This window comes from Dipodomys merriami, unplaced genomic scaffold (assembly GCF_024711535.1).
Source record: "Dipodomys merriami isolate MVZ:Mamm:240054 unplaced genomic scaffold, mDipMer1.0.p SCAF_3, whole genome shotgun sequence".
NCBI lineage: Eukaryota > Metazoa > Chordata > Mammalia > Rodentia > Heteromyidae > Dipodomys > Dipodomys merriami.
Window position 1 is genome coordinate 24,045,836 of NW_027204492.1, and position 26,417 is coordinate 24,072,252.

General features: G+C 37.6%; 1 protein-coding gene and 1 non-coding gene across 3 annotated transcripts in view; one reads left to right on the forward strand and one right to left on the reverse strand.

The window, feature by feature from the left end:
• Stag2 (STAG2 cohesin complex component) overlaps window positions 1-26,417 on the reverse strand; it is a 132,587-nt gene that overhangs the window by 50,179 nt on the left and 55,991 nt on the right. For both annotated transcript variants that reach the window (XM_070039771.1, XM_070039772.1), the window contains exons 3-8: window positions 25,175-25,253; window positions 21,011-21,175; window positions 15,765-15,861; window positions 9,614-9,690; window positions 6,904-7,108; window positions 3,443-3,594 (exon numbers count right to left, since the gene is read on the reverse strand). In XM_070039771.1, the coding sequence (XP_069895872.1) occupies window positions 3,443-3,594; window positions 6,904-7,108; window positions 9,614-9,690; window positions 15,765-15,861; window positions 21,011-21,175; window positions 25,175-25,253 (775 nt within the window). The remainder of the gene's footprint in view (window positions 1-3,442; window positions 3,595-6,903; window positions 7,109-9,613; window positions 9,691-15,764; window positions 15,862-21,010; window positions 21,176-25,174; window positions 25,254-26,417) is intronic.
• Window positions 22,568-22,671, forward strand: LOC138840542 (U6 spliceosomal RNA). The gene has a single exon (XR_011376111.1). It is a non-coding gene; the product is annotated as a U6 spliceosomal RNA (small nuclear RNA).

The following is a 26,417-nucleotide window of genomic DNA, read 5'->3' on the forward strand; positions in this document are numbered from 1 at the left end:
ACATGTAACCATTTTTTAATTATTTTGATGTTTATAGTCTAAAAGAGAAGAATCATGTTTTGTGTCTGCTAAATAACCAAAACAGTAAAATAACTATGTAAAAAAATATATATAGCTATTTATTGCCAGGCGCTGGTGGCTCATGCCTGTAATTCTAGCTACTCAGGAGGCTGAGATCTAAGCATCTGGTTCAAAGCCAGCCCAGGCAGGAAAGTCCGTGAGACTCTTATCTCCAATTAACCACCAGAAAACTGGAAATGGTGCTGTGGCTCAAGTGGTAGAGCACTTGCCTTGAGCTGAATAGCGCAGGGATGGTGCCTAGGCCCAGAATTCAAGCCCTGTAACCAACCAAAAACAAATATAGAGCTATTCACTAAATTCTGTTGAGAAAAGACTGACTTGAAGAAATATTTCAAATTAACAAAAAAAATTCATTCACATGGTGTGTGTGTGGGGGGGTGTGGGTGGGTGTGTGTGTGCACGCGCGCGTCCACCAGTCCTGTTTCTTGAACTCAGGAACTACGTGCTGGTCTGAGCTCCTTTGCTCAAAGCTGGAATTCTACCTGATTAGCCAGAGCTGCACTTCCAACTTTTTGAGGGATAGAGAGGTAGTTTACTGGAGATTAGCTACGTTCCTGCCTGGGATGACTTACAACTGTGAGCCTCAGATCTTAGCTTCCAGTATAACTGGGGTTACAGGAATGAGCCACCAGCACCTGGATTCTGTTAACTCAAACTATCAATTAAAAGTGCATGTGAACTGGGTGCTGACTAGCTAGCTACTCAGGAGTCTAGAGATCTGAGGACCACACGGTTTGAAACCAGCCAGGGCAGACAAACCTAAGAGATTCTTATTTCCAATCAATCAACAAAAAGCCAGAAGTGGAGGTGTGACTCAAATGAAAGAGTACCAGTCTTTATCAAAAAGGCCAAGTTAAAGTGGTAAGACCTCAATTCAAAATACTAAACCTAAAAGAAAAAAAATAGGTTACAGAGTATTGTTTCTTTTTTACAATCTAAGGATAAATTAGCTCTTACTCTATGTGCTTTTTGCAAAATGTATCTTTTCTCTGCATAAATGTCCTGTACTTCTAAATAATGCTAACATAAGCAAGCACTTTTTATATTCATTAATACAGTCAGTTATAGGATGTCCTTCAAAATGTTTAAAATCTTAACCTTTGCAAAGGAATGTTGCTCAATGACAGTGCACTTTCCTCACATATATGAGGCCCTAGTTCTATCCCAAGCACCACAAAAAAATAAAATGAAATGAATTGTAAGAATAAATGAAATAAATTATAAGCTTACATTATTTGAAGTATAAGAGGCATAACTCTAATGTAGAAATACTAATATCATATAATTGTATAAAAATTTTGGGGCTGGGAAGTTGGCTCAGTGGTAGAGCGCTTGCCTTGCATGCCTGAGGTCCTGGGTTCGATTCCTCAGCATCACATAAGCAAAAAGAAAAAAGCCGGAAGTGGCGCTATGACTTAAGTGGTAGAGTGCTAGCCTTGAGCTGAAGAGCTGAGGGACAGTGCCCAGGCCCAGAGTTCAGGCCCCACGACCGGACCTCCCCCACCCCCAAAAAAATTTCCATGTCAAAGTCCTCTTAATTTTTTCCACATATTCTATGTTAACTGTCTAGGAATAAGGTAATAATTTCAAGAACTAAGACATGCTTTACATTACCAGTAAAATTCATTAATTAAGAGACTGAGGTGTTATCAACACGCTAAGTTATATGAAAATGAGTTTCAAGGCTAGGTACTGGTAGCTCACACCTGTAATTCTAACTACTGAGAACTCTGAAACCTAGAGATTATGGTTTGAAGCCACCAGATAGGAAAGTCCATGAGATTCTTATCTCCAAAAAGCCAGAAGTGGGGCTGTGGCTCAAGAGGGAAAGCACCAGCCTTGAGCACCAAAGCTCAGTACAGAGCCCAGTCCCTGAGGTTCAAGCCCCAGCTAATGGCATGAGAGAAAGAGAGAGGGAGGGGGGAGGGAAAGAGAGAGGGAGGGAGAGAGGGAGAGAGAGAGACAGAGGGAGGAGAGAGGAGAGAGGGAGGGAGAGAAAGAGGGAGAGAGAGGGAAAGAGAGGGAGAGAGGAGAGAGGAAGAGAGATACTTTACATGAATAATAATACTTTACATGAATAAGACTTTACATAAATAATATTAAGGCTGGGACAACTTTCCAGGCTGTCCCAAGTATTTTTACTTAATAAAATGCAATTTCTTAGAAAATATATGAGGTATTGTTGACAGATATTCAAAAAACTTCAAGTTAGACAAATAAACTACTTGAAATGTACTATTTGAGATTATTTTTTTAATTTTCATTGTAATTATTAAGGAGTTGTTCAAAGGGGTTACAATTCCATAAGTTAGTAATGAGTACAATGCTTCTTAGACAGTGTCACCCCTTTCTTCATTTTCCTCCATATTCCCTTTCCTGTTCCTACACATAAGTTGCATAGTTCATTTTTTTACATAATGTACAGTAAATACTATGATTGCATTTGTTCACCCTTTTTAGCTCCATTCCTGTGTGCCTCCTTTTGCCCTCCTCTAAACAGACAAAAAAAAAAAGAAAACAACAACAAATAAAACATGTTTCCATTTCCTGGAATTTGTTTTGGTTTGAAGTATTTTAGATGTTATGAGGAATTATGCCTTTGGGTTCTTCCCCTAAATATATCCTCCCTTAGTCTGTTTGTGTGTAAATGCATAGAGCCCTGTATAAATTGTCATGTCCAACTGTATTTTAGATCTAACTTCCACATCTGAAAGAAAACGTGCTATTTGTCTCTCTGAACTTGTCTTACCTCATTTAACATTTGTTCTGGGTCCATTCCGTTCCCTGCAAACATCTTCTTTCTAATGGATGAGAAGTTTTTCATTCTGTATATGTACTGTGTGTCTGACCACTTATCTTTTTTTCTGTGGCTGTTGTTTTGTGTTTTTGGGGGGTTTTTGGTCAGTCATGGGGCTTGAACTCTGGGCCTGGGCACTGTCCCTGCACTCTTCAGCTCATGGCAAGCACTCTACCACTTGAGCCCCAGCACCACTTCTGGTTTTCTGGTGGTTAATTGGAGGTAAGAGTCTCACAGACTTTCCTGCCCGGGCTGGCTTTGAACCACGATCCTCGGATCTCTGCCTCCTGAGTACCTAGGGTGACAAGCGTGAGCCACCAGTGCCCAGTTCCACTTGCTAGGCTGACAAGACACTACTCAGCCACATTTCAAGCCCTTAAAATTAAATTTTTCATGAGACTGTGGCAAAACACATGCTTGTTGCCCATAAGGCCCTAAACTGAATTCCTAGTACCAAAAACAAAAAACATTTTTTGAATAAAATTATCTGAAGCATTAACATGTTATACTTGATGATAAACAAGATACACATTAATAACCTAAATAGGTTATATAAAAATTTACCTCTTTCCGTTTTTGTAGCAGGAGTTCTAGCCTCTCATTGGCTCGTTTTCCAATCATTTTATTCCGTTCTGCTTCATATTGTCTTTGTGTATTATCCATATTAATGCTAAGATTTAGTGCCACATTCACCAAAGCTGTCATCAGCTTCATAGCTATTTTTAAAAGGGTAAAATGTTGAAATTAGCCTAATAGATGCAAATTTTTACAACTTAAGATCAACTTAAGTGAAATTAAGCAGAGAGGAGCTACTCTGCTTCTAACAGAAAAGAGGAGCTCCAGTGGCGCAATTGGTTAGTGCGCGGTACTTACAAGACAGAAAAAAATACAGCTGCTACAAATGATGTCAACAACAGATCATACTATATAGTATGTCAGCAAATTGCCTATGCCAAATACTTTTGTGCATTATCTTGCAATCTTCCCAACAGTCCTCAAAGGTAAGGGCAAAGGAAATTGAAGGAAATTTGCCCCACATTGTAAGTTCACACCCACCCACACCTACACCTACCCCTACACACGCACACACACACACACAAACATGTAGTTAAACCAAGATTAAAAGCAATAAAAACTGACTCCGTCCAGAATATGATTAAATCCTAGTATTGTTAATAATGTCCCCTACAACAACCTAACTCAAGTGATCATGATTCATATGAAAGTCATTTAGCTAAGACCTTAGTATGTAGCTCAGTAGTGTGGCATTTGCCAATCATGTGAGGCCCAAAATCCAAGGCACTTAAAAAAGTTATTTAGCTACCTCAGTAACCAAAGAGGATCTAAATGAATTATGTCAAATCACATGGTATAACAATGTTGAAGGGTTTTATCAGCATTAACTTATGTTTTACTTTACTGCATATCATAAAGATAATGATGAAATTGTAAAGAATCTAAATTCAAAAGTATAAACAGTGGGGTTGGGAAGGTGGCTCAGTGGTAGAGTGCTTACCTTGCATGCATGAGGCCCTGAGTTCGATTCTTAAGCACCACATAAACGGAAAAGGCCAGAAGTGGCGTTGTGGCTCAAGTGGTCAAGTGCTTAGCCTTGAGCTGAAGAGCTCAAGGATAGCGCCAGGCCCAGAGTTCAAGCCCCACAACCGAAGAAAAAAAAATCCCAAAGACAGCCCGGGCAGGAAAGTTAAAAGAAAGTATAAACAGGGAAATGCCACTTAAATATAATTTTATTATTATTTTTGGTTTACATGATACTGAGGAATCACACCCAGGGCCTTACGCATGCTAGGCAAGCACTCTACCACTAAGCCACATTCCCAGCCCAAAATGTCATTTAACAAAGTGCTTTCCCGTAAAAAGATTTTTCCCTATACTATTCTTTTAAATCTTGAGACAGTAACCACTTCTGTCTGGGATTTTTAATTTAAGAATTTATGTGTTACTTATTTAGTATACTCCAGACCATTTCTCACACTTGGTTGCATTGTATGATACAACAATTCAAACTCCATCTTCATTTGTGGTTACTGGCTCTCTTAAAAGGAAGTTTCCAATTTTCTCCTCTAAGTAATTTCAAATATTCAGCAAACTAGTGTGTCACTCAGATCTAAAATTATTTGTCATATTTGTTTTAATTTACACTAGCCATCAAATTTTATATATATATATAAAATATATATATATTTTTTTGGGGGGGGGTCCAGTCGTGGGGCCTGAACTCTGGGCCTGGACGCTGTCCCTCAGCTCTTCAGCTCAAGGCTAGCGCTCTGCCACTTGAGCCACAGCGCCACTTCCGGCTTTTTTTCTTTTTTGCTTATGTGGTGCTGAGGAATCTCAGGCATGCAAGGCAAGTGCTCTACCACTGAGCCACCTTCCCAGCCCCATAGCCATCAAATTTTTGATGTTGGACTTAATCATGTCAAGTACGACCACATTGATATTTTGTGTATTCAGCACCAAAAACAAAAAGAGAACCTATAATAAACTGCATTTTACTTTTACTAATGAATTTTTCAGAAGTATATGGTGAATCATAGCTTTAATTCTTTTTTTTTTTTCTTTTGTCGGTCGTAGGGCTTGAACTCTGGGCCTGAGCACTGTCCCTCAGCTCTTCAGCTCAAGGCTAGCACTCTACCACTTGAGCTACAGCACCACATCTGATTTTCTGGTGGTTTATTGGCGGTAAGTTTCACGGACTTTCCTGCCCGGGCTGGCTTTGAACCACGTTCCTCAGATCTCAGCCTCCTGAGTAGCTACGATTACAGGCGTGAGCCACCAGCGCCCGGCTATAGCTTTAATTCTTTGAGGAGATATTCTACCAAAAATTTAAAAAAGTTCCTCAGAGGAAAGTTTTAAAGACAGAAATTAAAACTGACATTAAAGCTTAGAACATTATAACAAAGTCTATCTGATTTATTCAAACTGAAATCAAAAATATATATTCAGGGGCTGGGAAGGTGGCTCAGTGGTAGAGCGATTGCCTTGCATGCCTGAGGCCCTGAGTTCAATTCCTCAGCACCACATAAGCAAAAAGAAAAAAGCCGGAAGTGGCGCTGTGGCTCAAGTGGTAGAGCGCTAGCCTTGAACTGAAGAGCTGAGGGACAGCGCCCAGGCCCAGAGTTCAGGCCCCACGACTGGACCCCACCCCCCCCAATATATATATATATATATATATATATATATATATATATATATATATATATATATATATATATATATATATATACACATACATACATACATACATACATACATACATACATACATACATATATATATTCAGTAACAGCCTATCAGCAATTTTTATCTTCAGCACAAACTTAAATTTCAGATGTATGAAACAAAAAAAGCACTGCTGTAATATTAACCATGTGAGGTATGAAATGTAATTCAAGTCACCAAAATTTAAAGATGAAAGACTGACCTGACCTAAAGTTACTATTGTCCAATGTAAGTTGAAGAATTAGCCTCGTCCAACTGGTTGCCATCCTATCTGGAGGAGACTAAATATCAAAATGATGGCAACAGTCAACCCAAATTTGCCATCAATTCTCCTTAATAAAACATCATTCAAGCCAAGCATCAGTGGCTCATAGTAATTCCTGTGGCTTGTGGGCAGGGAGGAATCACCACATTTTAGTTTGAGTATACCTTCACAAAGAATTAAAACAGAAAATACTAGGTGGATATTGAGATGCATGACAATAACACCAGCACCCAAGAGGCTTAGGCAGCCTGGGCCTTATAGTAAGTTTGAAGCTACTTTGGACTACACTTGTGAACCCTATCTCAGAAACAAACAAAACTCATAAGAAATAAAACTAAGCTCTGAAACTACCAATTTATTCTCAATATTGCACAAAGAGAAGAATGGAGAGAGTGTTCTCTTAGTGATCATTTTAGAAGTTAAACTAATTAATGCCACTATTATTTCATTTCCCTTTTAATGAGAATCATTTCCTCTCTAACCTAAAGCAATAGAGAAAATCATTCAAAATACTAACCTGCCAGGGTACTTGTATGCCGAAATGCTCTGACTTGTGAGTCAGATAATCCTGTAAGAAGTGAAATGACTGTATCCATCATGTACTCATCATATATGATACTATACTGACATTGCCGTACTAGAACACCAATGAATTCACAAAAACTCGATTTGAACTTCTTCCACTGAGGACCAGCCATGGTAAGTGGATAATCGCCACTATCCTAAAACACAAATTTTAAACAGAAAATTAATTTAAAATTCATAAGATTTTTAATTGCTTTTTAAACATCCTAAACAGAAGTATAAAAAAATTCCTTTATCTTATCCTTCCTCTATAATAAACTCTCAAGGGAAGCAAGAGACTAGGTGCAAATGTAGAAGTACCTCTGGACAATTCTGCTCATTTGAAATCAGTCAATGAAATTAAGTGTCAATTATTGATATTAAAAATTTTAAAGTCTTCATCAAAGTGAAATATTCTTCTGATGAATATAAATATATTTATACAGTAATTAAATTTCTTTAAAACAAGCAAACAACACCTAAACCAAATAGATGTTTTTGAGTGGATTCAAAATAACAAAATCATATTCCATGCTTGTTTAACAAAATGATGTTCATCTTTGGTGAAGGGCAAGAATTATAGCTCAGTGGTAAGAATAGACACTAAGTACTGCTCATTCTCCACAAAATAAATGGAAGGAATGCTGCATGGATAGACAGACAGATGGATGGACAGATGGATAGATGGATGGATGGATGAATGGATGGGTGGATAGATAGGTAGGTGAATGAGTGCTTAAAAACATAACATAAGGAACAATTATAGAGAAAAGTGGGGATCATTAATAAATATAACTCAGAGCTATATCAGTACAATATAGTCAAAGTTTCAACAATTAACTTTCATCACTAAATTTTTACCTCATGTCATATATACACTGAATTGTGTCTGAGAACCAATTCCTAACATACTCTAAAAAGTGCTTTTTTCATTTGGTTGAGGAGAGGGATTGGTCTTGGGACCAAATTTGTAGCCCAGAGCATGCTAAGCACACATTCTATTGCTTTGTTACACCTCCAGCCTCTACAGTCTCTGATGAGCTCATTTAGTGAACAGACTAAAATATGTTATTATTGTTAACTTCATTTGTTGAAATTTTCAAATTATATTTCAGGATGATTATCTTAAATACTTCCTTTTAGCAAAAAGTTCTCACTTAAACAGTTAATATTAAAAGGTTAAAACATGTAATTACTCATAATTACCTCTTCTCTACTCAGAGACTGATTAATATCCCTTAGTGATTAACAAAACCATTTTAACAACTCATCTATCTTTTAGAATCATAGCTGGAAGCTTATTCATTTAAAAGAGCAGGAAAAAAATGACCAAATAAAACAAATGAGATCAGAGATTCTACTTAAAAATGTAAAAGTTTTGAAACTACAAAACCACTGGTGCTATAGACAGATGTAAAAAAAACAAATTCCTTCCCTGAAGGAACTTTCATTCTAGTCAATCTACAAGTATATTTATTGGTTACAATACTTACAGATATTATAGTGATGATAAACTTGTTTCCTATTTATTTTTATTATATTTTCAGTTAAGTCACAAAGGAATTTTTAAATAATATATACATTCTTTTGTCTACACTTTCTTCAAAGATTGACTATCTTCTTTATACAGTATTTGAGAATATATTCCTATGTTCTGAATTGTTTTCCCCACTGAAGTTTTTACTTTCAAAATCACCCTATTAGCCAGGCACTGTTGGCTCATATCTGTAATCCTAGCTACTCAGGAAGCTCAACCTGAGGGTGTTGGTTCAAAGCCAGCCCAGACAGGAAAGTCCCTATCTTTGATTAACCACAAAACTGGAAGAATATCTCAGGAACTGCACCCAGGCCCTGAGTTCAAGCCTAACAACCAACAACAAAAAGAAATTACAATTTTACTATTTTAAAAAATTTTTTGTCAGGGGCTGGGAAGTTGGCTCAGTGGTAGAGCGCTTGCCTTGCATGCCTGAGGCCCTGGGTTCGATTCCTCAGCACCACATAAGCAAAAAGAAAAAAAACCGGAAGTGGTGCTGTGGCTCAAGTGGCAGAGCGCTAGCCTTGAGCTGAAGAGCTGAGGGACAGCACCCAGGCCCAGAGTTCAGGCCCATGACCGAACCCAAAAAAAAAATTTTTTTTGTCAGTCCTGAGACTTGAACTCTGGGCTTGGGCACTGTCCCTCAACTCTTCAGCTCAAGGCTAGTGCTCTACCACTTGAGCCACAGTGCCACTTCCGACTCTTTTCTGTTTATGCGGTGCTGAAGAATCAAACCCAAGGCCTCATGCATGCAAGGCAAGCTTATTCTACCACTGAGCTACTTTCCCAGCCCCAATTTTTACCATTTTTAAAGTTCTTGCTAAAAATAAATAATAAATAAATAAGTTCTTGCTACATGGAATCATAAAATGCTAAGCAATATTTAATCATTACTATTAGTCAATTACTATTAATCATTAATATTAATCATTATTATGAATCAATTCTATTTCCACAGCTGCCTCATAGAAAAAATTTACAGATGAAACTAATGATAAGACAACTTGACCAAGATTATACAGCTATCATTTTATTAGGGTTATAGCTCATATCTACATTAATACTTCAAAATAATTAAGTCAAGTTCTATATGTATAAAATTAATAAAACATTTCGGATAAGATGTTACCTCATCAAATTCTTCAGTCATTTTTCGAATTATCTCAGAGTTCTGCATATGTCTAAACATTTCAGCTGTGACAACTCCTGAAAATTCCAAGTGTCCGAAGTTAATACATGGTGTAATAAAACAATAAATTTCTAAGTCAGTCTCTACCAATAAGTCTATAGTTACAACAAAAGAAAGCGTATTCATTTCATATTTGGCAGGATACAACAACCCATAATTAAGGCATGAACAAATACCACTGTCAACATGGCACAAGGAAACAACATGACATTTGAGACAGGTACTTTTCTTAGCACAATCAGCTTTGGCCATTTCTACATGTTTTACTTTACTCATGCCATAATGTGTATATAACAGTCCCTTTGGTATCCGTGGGGAAAAGATCTCTGGCTAAGAGTTCACTACTAACCAGTACCTCTGTGCAAATCAACTATATCCTTAGATCCTCTAAACAGGTTGTAAATGAGTTTAATTAGTAAGCTATAAGTCCACTCATCCAGCAACCTGTAACAGAGTTGAGGTGCATTACATGTTAAAAAAAGAAAAAAGAACAGTCGGGCACTAGTAGCTCATGTCTGTAATCCTAGCTACTCAGGAGGCTAAGATCTGAGGACTGTGGCTCAAAGCCAGCCTAGGCAGGAAAGTGCCTCAGACTCTTATCTCCAATTAACCACCAGAAAACCAGAAGTGGTGCTGTGGCTCAAGTGGTAGAGCACTAGCCTTGAGCTGAAAAGCTCAGGAACAGCACCCTGCCCCAAGTTCAAGACCCATGACTGACCACCCAAAAAAAAAGCTCTTTGAAACTCCACGTTTTTAAATTTTATTCTCCCTTTATCCTCCTTTGTAACCCTCATGATTCCTCAATCAGTGGAAGTTTATGTACATCTCTTGTATGAGCTCCTAAGATAACTCTTCTCTATAAATCCCATTTCTGATATTTGACCTTTTCAATACTAAATTTTATTACTTCCAGTGTATATTCTTCTCTAGTCATTTATGATTCTGATTTTTCCATTTTTATATTATTTTTCTATGAAACATTTTTTTTCAAAAACAAAGCAAAAAAGTTTTTTTGTTTTTTTTTTTTTTTTGGGGGGGGGTCCGGTCGTGGGGCCTGAACTCTGGGCCTGGGTGCTGTCCCTCAGCTCTTCAGCTCAAGGCTAGTGCTCTACCACTTGAGCCACAGTGCTACTTCCTGCTTGTTTTCTTTTTTCTTATGTGGTGCTGAGGAATCGAACCCAGGGCCTCAGGCATGCAAGGCAAGCACTCTACCACTGAGCCACCTTCCCAACCCCAGCAAAAAAGTTTTAACTCTTTTTATTTTCAGTCCTGGGGCTTGAACTTAGGGTCTGGGTACTGTCCCTGAGCCTTCTTTTGCTCAAGTCTAGCTAGCACTCTACCACTTGAGCCACAGCACCACTTCAGACCTTTTCTGTTATGTGGTACTGAGGAATGGAACCCAGGACTTCATGCATGCTAGGCAAGCACTCTACCACTAAGCCACATTCCCAGCCCCAGTTTTAATTCTTTTAAGTTACAGTGTCATTCTTTGTCCAATCTTAGAATTTTGTGACAGTAACTTTTATCAGGGAATTTAGTATGTACCATTGTAAAAGTTTATTTGCTTTTCTTTTTTTCTTCTTTTGTTGTTTGTAGGGCTTGAACTCAGCCTGGGCGCTGTCCCGGAGCTCTTAGGTTCAAGGTTAGTGCTCTGCCACTTTGAGCCACAGTTTTCTGGTTTTTTTGGTGGTTAATTGGAGGTAAGAGTCTCAATGGACTTTCTTGCCTGGGCTGGCTTTGAATTGAGAGCCTCAGATCTCAGCCTCCTGAGTAGGTAGGATTACAGGAGAGAGCCACTGGTGCCTGGCTTCAAAGGCCCTATTTTTATTGCAACAATATTTACTTGATTAACCAGAACACTTATCAAAAATATGGTAATAAAAATTCTCAAAAGATTTTTTTTAAAAATCCTCAAAAGAGTCTCTTAAAATTAGGTTTATTAAAATTTCTAAATATAATTAACAGATTCTCAGATAACCAAGGGATGTGTTTTTATATTTATGTCTATTTTTATTTATACATATTTTGCTTATATATTTTTAGATATGAAAAACAAAGACATTAAGAAAATTCACATAATTCGTTTCACATTATTCACCTACATCATGTTGCTTCTGTGAATGAAGTCAATTTCGAGGGGTGTCCTGGCATATATCACAATCGTAACCAAATTATTCTTTTCAAATATATGCATATATTGTTAAATTCAGAATAAAGCAGAATTTCTTTGGCTAAATCCTCTTTTAAAAAACATTTTGGCAGGTTGTTTTTTCATCTAGAATTGTGTATATCAATCTAGTCAAAACCTTCCCCTATTTTTTTTTTTTGCGGGGGGGTCCAGTCGTGGGGCCTGAACTCTGGGCCTGGGTGCTGTCCCTCAGCTCTTCAGCTCAAGGCTAGCGCTCTACCACTTGAGCCACAGCACCATTTCCGGCTTTTTTCTTTTTGTTTATGTGGTGCTGAGGAATCGAACCCAGGGCCTCAGGCATGCAAGGCAAGCGCTCTACCACTGAGCCACCTTCCCAGCCCCACCTTCCCCTATTTTTATATTCAGGTTTTGTTTTTTTTATGGGGGAGGGGGGGTCTGGTCATGGGGCCTGAACTCTGGGCCTGGGTACTGTCCCTTAGCTCTTCAGCTCAAGGCTAGCGCTCTACTACTTGAGCCACAGCGCCACTTCTGGCTTTTTTCTTTTTTCTTATGTGGTGCTGAGGAATCGAACCCAGGGCCTCATGCATGCAAGGCAAGCACTCTACCACTGAGCCACCTTCCCAGCCCCTATACTCAGGTTTTTTTATACTTGGCAATGCAAAAGAAGTATAAGCAATTTAATAACTAAAATAATTTCTAAAAGTAAATATTTACATATGAATAAATCTTTGGGGTTTTTGTTTGTTTTTCTTGATCATAGGGCTTGAACTCTGGGCCTGGGCTCTGTTCCCAAGCTCTTCAGTTCAAGGCAAGAACTCTACCACTTGAGCTACCGTGCCATTTCCGGTTTTCTGGTGGCTAACTGTATGTAAGAGTCTCACGGATTTTCCTTGCCAGGGCTGGCTTTGAGTAAGGATCCTCAGATCCCAACCTCCTAAGTAGCTAGGACCACAGGCGTTTGCCACAGGCACACAGCATGAATTAATCTTAAAGAAAACACTGAATACACTTTGGCAAATAGCCCATCCTCCTACTTACAAACCTTATTGGATTGCTAGAAACCCAAAAATAAACAAAAAAATGACCTAAGAGTAGAAAAAGCTGTTGCCACAAGATCTATTCATTTAATACTAAAGCAGGTGTAATCCCACCAGTAGAACAGAACATCAGGCCACAGCCTTAAAAAATCTGTGGGAAATGAAGCTACATTATTTAAAAAAAAAAAAAAAACTGGTAAATAGACAAGCCCATAGATCACACCTGTAATCCTAGCTACTCAGGAGGCTGTGATCTGAGGATCTTAATTTGAAGCCAAAGCAGGCAGGAAAAGCTGTGAGACTCTTATCTCCAATAAACTACTCAGTGCTGTGGCTCAAAGTGGTAGGACACCAGCCTTGAGCAAGAGAAGCTGAGGGACAGAACCCACACTCTGAATTCAAGCCCCAGGACTGTGGAAAAAGCAAAACAAAACAAAAAATCTGATAAACTGAAAAGCCAGAAAAAAAAATTAAAACACCAGCCACAGAATAATCAACAACAGAGCAATTTGAAGGCACTCAGTGTAAGGCCAATAATCCCCTTCCTGCCTTCACAGGTGTAGAAAGCAGTGTATTGTAATAATTAACTGATAACTCTAGTTGGGCTTAAGTGGTAGAGTGCTAGTCTTGAGAGAGAAAAAAAAAAAGCTCAGGGACAGCCGATGCTTTAACCAACCCCCTAACACACACACACACACACACACACACACACACACACACACACACACACACACACACACACACACACACACACACACACACACACACACACACACACACACACACACACACACACACACACACACACACACACACACACACACACACACACTCCCAACTATCTTGAATCCAACAGAAAAAGGTCAAAGTAATGAGTATACTTGAAATTCTATCAAAATAATGTGTGTAAATTTACTTACTAATGTTTAACTCTGATTATATGACAAATTTCACTTTATAGAGATGGCTGAGTTCTAAAGAAATATCAGTGTTCAAATCTACCTGGTAATTTAACTTTTAAACCACCTTAAATTGTGAGAAATCTTGACAGCCTCCACATAGCCAAGTTGTTAGAAAGCTCTTTATTTGTAAACTGAACCCTGACAAAGGATGACTATGATAAAGGGAAAATGCTCCATGGCCTTCTTTTGAAAGCTGGGAAGGTGGCTCAGTGGTAGAGCGCTTGCCTTGCATGCATGAGGCCCTGGGTTCGATTCCTCAGCACCACATAAGCAGAAAAAAAAGCCAGAAGTAGCGCTGTGGCTCAAGTGGTAGAGTGCTAGCCTTGAGCTGAAGAGCTGAGGGACAGCACCCAGGCCCAGAGTTCAGGCCCCATGACTGGACCCAAAAAAAAAAGAAAAAAGAAAAGAAACTACAATTCAGAAGTCTTAACTCCTCAAACTAGACCTACATTTTATTATAGCTGAATCAAGTAAACTAGGCAGCTCTCTGTACTATATGAATAGCTTTAAATTCTTCTAAAATTTGTAATGGTGCATGTCTGGTGTACCAGTTAATTGAAAGGTTGAATAGGAGGATTGCTTGAGCCCAAGAGTACAAGAACAGCCTGGCAACATAGTTAGACACTCAGCACAAAATAATTTTTTTTCCTGTTCAACTGCCATTTGCATTAAAACCCAATACCACACCAATAACTGGTGGCTCATGCCTGTAATCCTAGCTATTCAGGAGGCTGAGATCTCAGATCTGAGTCCATGAGACTCTTATCTCCAATTAACCACCAGAAAATGGGAAGTAGCACTGTGGCTCAAGTGGCAGAACTCTTGCCTTGAGCTGAAGAGGTCATGGACAACATCCATGCCCAGAGTTCAAGCCCCTCAATAGACAAAAAAAAACAACCAGAAACAAAAACAAAAAAAAACAAAAACTAACCCATGAGCTTGACTGACTCATTTGCTGAGCCAGATGAGCTATGATAACTACCCAACTAAAATAATTTTGTCCCCTTGCCAAATGCCTGTCCTAAATATTCCTGATGTAGGAATATCCGTACTTTGTATATTCCCCATTCCTAACTTCAAAATATTTTTCAAGACTTTTTATTAGAATATATTTGTTGTATGAGTTCTGGTGTCACTACCATACATACATACACAAAATGTACTCAGATCACACTCATCAACTCTCCATCTTTCTCTCTCATGCTCTTTCTCTTTTTTTAAAAGTTTCAACAGGTTTGACTGTTCTATTTTCATATATCCACATAAAGTGCTTTGACCATATTTACCCTCTCATCCACCCTCTCCATTGCCTGGCCTCTCCCACTGGTACCAGTTGCCTAAACACAGCCTGTTTCCTATGATTTATTATTTTTCAACCTATATTGATTTTACAAAAGGTGATCAGCATGGTAATTTGTACATGCATATATTATAATTTAGTCAAATTAAACTCATTTATTGTTCTGTTTCCTGGTTTTCCCTAGTCTTCTACTGTTTTAATAGCTTTATTTAGTTAAGCTCCCTTATACCGTCTTCATACATAGACAACATATATTTCAATATTATTTGTCATCCATCACTGGAAATTTCTTTCACAAGAACTGACAATTTCTCCAGTAATTAACTTATAATCATCATGCATTTTTAACTCCTTACATTTAACAAGTCCCTGTTAGATGAACCAGTAACTCTTCCACTTCTTAAAAAGTAATGTACTGCTTATAAACTGTAGTTTTTAGGTAAATTTCACACATGAATATTTGGTAAACAGACTTTCTCTCACCTTATCCTTTGCTTTTACTTTATACATTTTATATGGATATAATGCAAACAATTCACTACATTGACATTACTTGCCATATAAAGAGCTAACATCTTTCTAGGGAGAACAAGAAAACAAAGTAACTATTTGAGTTTCTCCTTCCAAAATAAGTATATCTTACCTTTACAGCCTGAACACTGAATAAAAAAGTTGATAAGGTCAAGAAGTGCTATATCTCGGTCATGCTTGTATGATTCTATCCAGTCATCTACCACCGACTATAGCAAAGGAAAAAAAGAATTAAGTCATTAGCTTTTCTGCATGTTCTAAGAATCAATTTCAATTAACATCATAAAATTTAACACAATGTAGGATTACATTACTTTAAATTAATATTCATACATTTATTTTGAAATTCAAAGTCAATTTGAACAATAAAAACAGATTCAAATGAAGGAAAATAATTGTCTGTTTTTTATTAGGATGCAATCATATAAAGTACCGTTATCACTTCTTAATAATACAAGATCCTAAAATAAATATTAGTCATATTTATTTCTCACTAGATATACATAATATATAGTATTTTAAAATTCAAACTAACTATAGAATGATCACTTGAGGAAGGGTGAGGAAAAGAGGTTAAATTGGGAGGTTGGATATGATTAGCAAGCACTACGTACAATGCATTTACATCAAAGCCCATCAGTACATACGATTTGTACATACTAACAAAAAATACAAGTAATATTTAAATATTAACATAAGACACAAAAATCAATGTGATATAATCACTATCAAGATCACAGCTGGTCTACTCGTGGGGCCTGAACTCTGGGCCTGGGCGCTGTCCCGCAGCTCTTCAGCTCAAGGCTAGCGCTCTACCACTTGAGCCACAGAGCCACTTCTGGCATTTTTCTTTTTGTTTATGTGGTGCTGAGGAATTGAACCCAGGGCCTCAGGCATGCAAGGCAAGCACTCTACCACTGAGCCACCTTCCCAGCCCCACCTAAAATTCTTATGGTAATGCAAGGGACTCTAAATAGCCAACTCAGTTTTGAGAAAGGACAATCTGGAAGACTCATACGCCATGTTTCAACTACTACAAAGCTGCAGTAATCAAGACAATGGAGTACTGCCCTGAGTATAGAAATGCAAATTAATGGAATAATATTCATAGTACAAAAACAAATTATTGCATTGATAGTTATTTGCTTTTAAATATGTCAAGACAGAAAAATGATCTTTTCAAAAAATGATTATGGGGTAGCTGGGTGCCAGTGTTCTCATGTCTGTAATCCTCATTATTCAGGAGGCTGAGCTCTGAGGTTCAAGGTTCAAAGCCAGCCTGGGCAGCAATGTCTGTGAGACTCCGATCTCTAAATACTAAAATGCCAGGGATGGACTTATATAGCTCAAACCAGAGAGTGTTAGCTTAGTTACAGAATGCAAGCTTGAGTTCAAGCCCTAGGACTGGCAGATACATGAACTCTCTCTCTCTCTCTCTCTCTCTCTCTCTCTCTCTCTCTCTCTCTCTCTCTCTCTCTCTCTCTCTCTCTCTCACACACACACACACACACACACACACACACACACACACACACACACACACACACACACACACACACACACAGGCCTGGGACAACTGGATAGCCTTATGCAAAACAAAAGAAAAAATATAAGTTGAATCCTACCTCACACTACATACACAATATTTATTTAACTCAAATGATTAAAAATCTATTTCAAAGAATGCCAACAAGAAAGTAAAAGTACAGGCTGGGAAGGTGGCTCAGTGGTAGAGCGCTTGCCTTGCATGCATGAGGCCCTGGGTTCGATTACTCAGCACCACATAGCAAAAAGAAAAAAAGCCAGAAATGGCACTGTGGCGCAAGTGGTAGAGCCCTAGCCTTGAGCTGAAGAGCTGAGGGACAGTGCCCAGGCCCAGAGTTCAGGCCCCATGACCGGACCCAAAAAAAAAAAAAAAAGTAAAAGTACAATAAATTAAAGAAAATATTCACAAATCATATATTTGAGATTTTTAAAGAGTATATACATTAGCATGCATGAGATTGATCCTGGGTTAAAACACACACACACACACACACACACACACACACACACACACACACACACACACACACACACACACACACACACACACACACACACACACACACACACACACACACACACACACACACACACACACACACACACACACTACCAAAAAATCAGTTAAGGCTGGAAATGTGGCTTAGTGATAGAGTGCTTGCCTAGCATGCATGAAGCCATGGGTTCATTTCCTCAGTACGACATACACAGAAAAAGCCAGAAGTGACACTATAGCTCAAGTGATAGAGTGCTTTGAGTATAGAGAGGCTGAGGGATAGAGCCCAGGCCCTGAGTTCAAGCCCCAAAACTAGAAAAAAAATACAGTTAAAAATTAATCAGAGAATGGGTCAGGACAGGTCTAAAAGACTATATGCAAAATGCCAACAAATGCATGAACAGTTCAATACCAGTAGTGATCAATAAAATGTAAATGAAAACAACAATGAGATAATTACTTCATATCTACTAGAACCCATCTGCTGACTATAATTTTTAAGACAATATCAAATATTGGCAAAGATATGTGAAATTTGAACAATCAAACACGGCTGGTAAAAATGTAAAATGTGCAGTCACTTTGGAAAATGTTTGGCAGCCCCTCAAAAAGTTAAATATAGAGTTACCATATGACACTGCAATTTGACTCCAAGGTATTTATTACCCAAGATAAATAAGACCATAAGTCTACATACTTAAAAAGAATCATCCAAACTAGCCAAAATGTAGAAAGTAACCAAATGTGCATCTAAGAATGAATAAATAAAATGTGGAATATATTGATACAATAATTGTGGCAAACAGGATATTGTACTTACTACATGCTTCAAGATAGATGTATCTTAATAATTGTTATGCTAAATCAAAGAAATCATATAGAACCACAAATTACATGAAATGTTCAGAATAGGCAAAAACATAGGAAGTAGGATGGTGGTAGCTTAGACCAAGAAAGGGAGAAGTTAACACTAATGGGACATGAGATTTAATTCTGGAATGTGCAGTTTTCTCAAATTAGAGGTAGGGTAGCTGCAAAATTCAGTGAATAGCCTTTGGAAAAGTATGTTAAAACTAATTTTATAAAATTCAATTATCTATTATTTAATAAAATTGGAGGATATAGCCAGGCACTGGTGGTTCATACTTGTAATCCTAGTCAAGAGGCTGAGATCTGAGGATCATGGTTCAAAGCCATCCCAGGCAGAAAAGTTCCCCATGAGAGTCATCTCCAATTAACCACTCAAAAACTGGAAGTGGTGCTGTGGCTCAAAGTGGTAGAGGGCTAGCCTTGATAAAAATGCTCAGCGACAATGCCCAGGGCCCAAGTTCAAGCCCCACAACCAACCAAAAATAAATTGGAGGAAGCATAGTTTCCTTTCTTAAAATATGAGAACTATTTTTTAGATCAATAATTAATAGTGTAATTAATCACTATCACCTACTATGACAGGTCTAACTCTGGGAATACAAACTGTGAATACACAGATCCAGATTTTTAAAAAATTATAAATGGAAGTGGAACTGTGGCCCAAGTGGTAGAGTGCCAGCCTTGAGCAGGAAAAGCCAAGCAAGAGCACAAGACTCTTTAAGTCCCATTATCAGCACGTGCATGTGCTCACATGCTCACACACTCTCACACACATTAATAATTGAGAATCAAAGTAATTTCCAAGAATGCTTTCCAGAAAAGTGACATTTGATTAACTCCCCCTATTTGAAATGGAAGAGAAGAAAAGAAACTATTCCAGGCATCTCAACAGGCAGAAAAAGGAAATAGCCAAATGGAATGCCTCATGCCTACTACCTTAGCTTCTTAGAGAGTCTGGGCAAAAAACTTACAAGACCCCCATCTTAATTAATAAGCTAGGTATGGGGGGGGGACAAGCTAATCATACCAGATATGTGATAAGTATAAATGAGAGGATTACAGTCCAGGATGGCCCAGGCAAAAACAATAACATTATTTGAAAAGTAACAAAAAGGCAAAAGTGATGAGGTATGATTCAAGTGGTATAGCACCTCCCTACCAGACCCCACCACCACTAAATAGATAGAAATATAGAGACAGATGAAATAAGAAACTAGAGTACAATTTAACTGAGATAATGTACTTATTTGTTAAAATTAACCCAAAATGGAACTGAAGGGAAGAATGTATTTTTTTAATCAAGTCAGAACTAAATAAAACAGCAATAGTTTTATTTCTGAAAAGCCAAATGTGTACATGTATTCAATTATCAACACAGCAAAAAGGAAAGAAAATGCAAACAGAGAAAAAGAAATTCAATCATGAATTTAAAATGATCACTTAAAAGATGGAACAAGAGGGGCCTGAAAGGTGGCTCAGTGGTAGAGTGTTTGCCTCACGTGCATGAGGCCCTGGGTTTGATTCCTCAGCACCACAGAAACAGAAACGCTACGGCTCAAGTGGTAGAGTGCTAGGCTTGAGCTAAATGACTGAAGGACAGCATCCAGGCCCAGAGTTCAAACCCCACACCACCCCCACCACCCGCAAAAAAAGATGGAACAAGAGCCAAGTATATTAGCTCACACACGTAATCTTAGCTACTCAAGAAAATAAGATCATGAAGGTGTGGTTCAAGGCCAGCTCAGGCAAGAAGTTCACAAGACCCCTATCTCATGTAAAAAATTGTACTTGGCAGTGCACTCCTGTAATTCTAGCTATGACAGGAAGCATAAATAGGGGGATCACAGACAAAATCTGACTGGGCAAAATTTGAGACCCTATTGAAATAGTAACCAGAGCAAAAGGGGCTAGAAGCATTACGAGAGCACTTGCCTAGAGACCTGAGAACCTGAGTTCAAAATACAAGCCCACAAAAAAAAAATCAAACAAGAATAATTCCACACTTTAATCATAACTATACAAAAGAAAAATCATTAATACTTGAGAGCTAGCTATATAGTTCAGCAAGACCATGAGTTCAACCTATAAACACAAAAGATACAGATAAAAGGACTAATGAATGAATGGACACACTGCTGGAGTTTTGAGATTGTTATAAAACACAATTAGAAAAAAATCAAGATGATATTTTATAGTAGTGACTAAAATTTAAAATGAATGAATAAAGCTAGGAATGTGGCTTAGTCGTACAGTACTTGCCTAGCATGCATGAAGCCCTGATTTCCATTTCTCAGGACCACTTAAACAAAAAAGGCCAGAAGTGATGCTGTGAAAAGTGTTACAGTGCTAACCTTGAGCAAAAGAAGCTCAGGGACAGTGCCCCGGCTCTGAGTTCAAGCCTCAGGACTAGCAAAAAAATGAATAAATTGTAAGGAACACCATATTACCTGCATAGCACTCTTGCCCATTTTAACAACTTCAAACAACATCATGTTTTCCACTCCATTCTGTTGGTGGTGACCATTCATTCGGTTTGGCCCAGAAGGAGGCTTTCCTCCTCCATTTCCACTTTTGCCCTTTTCTCCTGGGCCCTTTTTGCCTTTTTTACAAGTCTGCATAAAAAAAAAAAAACAAGTTAGTTATGTCACTACTCCTCAGAGTTGAAAACAAAAGCTACTAGAAAAGCAGGTGATAGAATACACAATTATAACATGCTTAACCTTGACCTGTGAAAGAATGCCATGCATATGTAAGAAAATTATAAAATTACAACTGCTTCTTTGTCACTTCACTTTTTTCCATGTTATACAACCATGAACTTTACATTATGATGTAGTTAGTAGAACAGCCTCTTCTGACAGACTAAGTAGTCTCAAATTTCTCCTCCTATTCATTAGAGTGATTTGGGCCAAGTTATTTAACCACATTGTGTTTCAGAGGCTTCTTTCTAACTTGTAAAGTGGAAGGTAAACTATGTATAATAGGGTTGATATGATAATGAGGACACAAAGTGTTTATTAGGAATACATTCAGCTCATAATAAAGTCTAAAATAGATACATCTACTATTATAACCATCAAATAAGAAAATATCCATTAAAAGAAGCTATACAAATGTTATCCAAATTTGCCAGAAAGACCAACTAGATACGAACAATTTCCACATTTGCACCAATTTTGATAATCAATGTGAAATCACATTAAAAGTTCTCAAAGTATCAATGAAGTTTGAAAATCACTGTAAAAAAACTTCAAAAGTATAATCAGAAAAATTCCCACAAGTGAAAATGGCTATCTTCAAGCTTTATCATAGTCCAGTCATGCTGACAGAGTACAGAGTAGATGAAAAACTATACAGGAAGTGACAATACAAAGTAGTGTAAGCAGTAAACATGGCCAGAAATGGAGCTATGGCTCAAGTGGTTGAGCACTAGCAAAAAAGCTCAGGCACAGTACCCAGGCCCTGAGATCAAGTCCCAGGTTTGGCAAAAAATAAAATAACAAGTAAGGATGCTAGCTTCTAACACTCTTCTGTATACCTAACACAGAAAAAGCAGAAACTCTAATAAAAGATTTTAGGAGGTAGTAAAAAAAAAAAAAAAAGGTTTTAGGAGGTAGTATAGTACTATCTCAACTAGTGAATTAAATCAAAAGCACAGACCTGAACTTACATCCTTTAATACTTGAGCTTATCCAGACCTCATCTTCCTTTCTATAAAAATATGCAAGTTTTCTAATTTTAATTTAATATGGAATTTAAAAACATGTAACACTGTTACCACAGTGCCTACTACACAGTATAGTGTTGAAATGTAGATGTTCTTATCATTGGAATAAATTTTTGACTGTAATACCTCACTCTCAGCAAAGACTATATACAGTTAACCAAACTGTATCATAGAAATTTTAGAGAGGTACAGAGAGTAGCACCGTCATAGAAAACATGTTTATCATGCATGAAAAATTCTTGATTTCCCCTAAACCACCAAAGAAAAATCTTCAGAGATACAATTTTAGCATGTATGTTAAAATTGTAGCAATATAGAAAAGATTAGCATAGCCCCTGTGGCAAGAATCACATGCAAATTCATAAAGCATTCCAGTAAAGAAAAATCTTCAGGTCTGGAGGCAGGACTCAGGTGGTACCATCCCTGTTTGGCACTAAGTTCAAAGACCAATACCAAAACAAGAAATGTTTAAGCTGGGCACTGGTGGCTGCTCATACCTGAAATTTTAGTTATTTGGAAGGCTTAGAACAGAAAGGTCAGTTTTTCAAGGCCAGCCTGGACAGAAAAGTTCAGAAGACTCCTCAATCTATACATGGCACCGTGCTGTACACCTGTCATCCTGAACTAAATGTTAGACTGAGATTGGGAGGATTATGGTTCAAGGCCAGCCCGGGCAAAAAAGAGACTCCATCTCAAAAGAGGAAATCTGGATATAGGAGCGTGTGCCTGTCATTCCAGCAACCATTGGAAGCCTCAAGAAGGGAAATTGCAGTCTAGTCATGTACTCAAGTAAGAAACATGATCCAATCTCAAAAATACTCAGCAAGAGACAGGCGCCAATGGCTCACACCTGTAATCCTAGCTATTCTGGAGGCAGAGATCTGAAGATTGAAGCTTGAAGCCAGACTGAGGTTTGAAGCAAGACCAGGCAGGAAAATCCATGAGACTCTTATCTCCAATTAACCACCAGAAAACCAGAAATGGTGTTGTGGCTCAAACTGGTAGAGTGCTAGCTCTGAGCAAAAAAGCCGAAGCACAGCACCCCACCCCTGAGTTCAAGCCCCACCACCAACAAAAAAAGTAAACTAAGCGCTCGCCTTGAGCTGAAGAGCTGAGGGATAGCGCCCAAGCCCAGAGTTCAAGCCCCACGACCCACCAAAAAAAAAGTAAACTAAATTAAAAATGATTTTCTTATGAACAACCATGCACTGTACACTAGAATTACAGATATGTTTGTTTTGGATATTCATGATCTGGCATGGCTAGTCACACATATCTCTCAAAACTTCTACCTTTTGAGGAACTAAGAAATAGATGAATTAGGAAGACTATAAAGAGTATTCCAAGGGCTTGTTAAAAAAACAATTTTCCATACACAAAATGTAATGGTACAACATCATTAAAAACTGCAGAGATGGGCTGGGAAGGTGGCTCAGTGGTAGAGCGCTTGCCTTGCATGCATGAGGCCCTGGGTTCGATTCCTCAGCACCACATAAGCACAAAGAAAAAAGCCCGAAGTGGCGCTGTGGTTCCAGTGGTAGAGCACTAGCCTTGAGCTGAAGAGCTGAGGGACAGCGCCCAGGCCCAGAGTTCAGGCTCCACAACCGGACCCAAAAAAAAAAAAAAAAAAACTGCAGAGATATGTAATGAGTAATGAGAAAGTAATCAACAAAGTATCAATTGAGTTTTTATACTCTTTATTATGATTCCATTTAAGTAAAATTCTACATGCAGGTTTATAGTAAGTATATGTAAAAATGTATTTACCAAAATGTTTAAAGAATAAGTGATCTTTAGGTGATAGGATTATGGGAAAGTTCAATTTGCTCATTGTACATTTCTTTTAAGTAGTGTAAAACTTCTTTTAAATGTCATTAAAAAATTTAAATCCAAAATCATTTTGGGAAAAAATGCAGAAAAAATAAAAACAAGCTCTCTTTTGAACAAGTTATTTATTTAATATACATGTCAAATATACCTTTCAAAGCCTCTGCATAATTTAATGATTCACCAAGTTATCCGTAGCTTAAGACTATCCTATTCAGTGTATATATTTCTTCACTAAGAACTTACATAAATTTTTATCTTTGCTGTTATTCATAAAAGTAAAATGAGGGCTGGGAAGGTGGCTCAGTGGTAGAGTGCTTGCCTTGTATGCCTGAGGCCCTGGGTTCGATTCCTCAGCCCCACATAAGCAAAAAGAAAAAAAAGCTGGAAGTGGCACTGTGGCTCAAGTGGTAGAGTGCTAGCCTTGAGCTGAAGAGCTGAGGGACAGCGCCCAGGACCAGAGTTCAGGCCCCACGACCGGACCCAAAAAAAAAAAAGTAAAAAAAAAAAAAAAAGTAAAATGAATGTCACTAGTAACCTATTAGCCATATAATGGCAGTCTGTTGAATCTGTAGTGTACTCTAGAATAAAAATGTTTATGTATTATTATGCTCTGTAATTTGGAAAATATAACATTTATAGTACATTTATGAGAAAATAATAAAGCAAATAAACACCATGATTTGCTTAGCATACTATGATTTTTACAAAATGTACTGGGATAAATGACGTGTTCTTAATTTCAAGTTTTACAGCAGTGCATACAGATAATCAAAACCTATTTAGTCCAGAAGAATAAAAGGTGTATTCCAATGTCTTGCCATACTAGTCAGGCCATAAAACAAGCCATTTAAAAAAAATAAAATTCCATCTCTCTAAGTGTCCCTGTCTCCTTTCTCCATTTCTCTCACCCTCTCCCAGGCCCCACACCCTTAAAATCCAAAATAAATAGAGGTGAGAGATACTGGTTGACAGGGTAAAGAGTTTCCAGCTAGCAAGCACAAACTTTACCCACAACAAAACAAAAAAAAAATTAAGTTACATATTTGGTGCATACCTTTCCTTTGCCTTGTTTCTGGTTTTTTCCTTCAATATCTTCAAAATCTGTGTCAGAAGAAAAATGTGTTTCTGACTCCCTGAAACAAAAAGATAAGTAAATATTTAAAACCTTCCTTAGAAATATATGTGCCAAATGGGGGAAGGGATAACTGGCCAAAAAGAAATGTACTCTTTACCTGACAGTATGTAACTGTGAATCCTCTGTACATCACTTTATAATAATAATCTTTCTTTAAAAAACACAGATACTGTTTCAAATTTTTGCAACTTTTATAAACAAAAGTTGACTCGTTACAAAATTCCTATTAGAGTTAAAAGTGATTAAGAAACTTTCCTTAGAGATACTGTAGAACATTTACAAACATATAAGATTATATAACCAAGGGAAAGTGGGAGAAAAATGAGTGAATGTATAACAATATTCAGTAAGAAATGTACTCATTACCTAACTTATTTAACTGTAACCCCTCCGTACATCACCTTTACAATAAAATAATTTTTTTAAAGATTATATAACCAATTACAATGAAAGTAATCTAAAATACAAATATCTAAATAACTGATATTCAAATTGGTACCAGGGTTTGAACTCAGGGCACTATACTTGCTATGTAGATGCTCTACCACTTAAGAGTATACCCTCAGCCCTATTTTATTAATTTTTTTTTTGCTGTTCCTGAGGCTTGAACTCAGGGCCTGGGCACTGTCCCTGAGTTTATTTTTGCTCAAGGCTAGCTCTCCATCACTTGAGCCACAGATCCACTTCTGGCTTTTTCTGTTTATGTGGTACTAAGGAGTCGATCCCAAGGCCTCACGCATGCAAGACAAGCACTCTACCAGAGTCACATTCCCAGCCCTGTTTTATTAATTTTTAATCAAACTATAACAACTAAACTATAATAACTGCTCTTTAATTTAAGTCTAGGACCTGTGGTATTCTATAGTAATGGCTGATTCCATTTTCTGGTTCAAGGACCCCAAAGCTATGGTAAACTATATTTTAACACCCAACATTAGATAAACTTTATTAGGGAATTTTAGCAACATTATGGATCTTCTGACCTCTCCCACCTCACAAAGAAAACGATTCTAAGTCTAACTCACTAAACACTAATATTACTTTTCTTAATCAACTAAATCATTTGATATACAGTAAAGAAATGTGGTAAATTTTCAAACTCCTTTAGGAAGTAGAAGTACTGAGTTATTTGGGAGAAATAAATCTAGAACTAAATAACTAT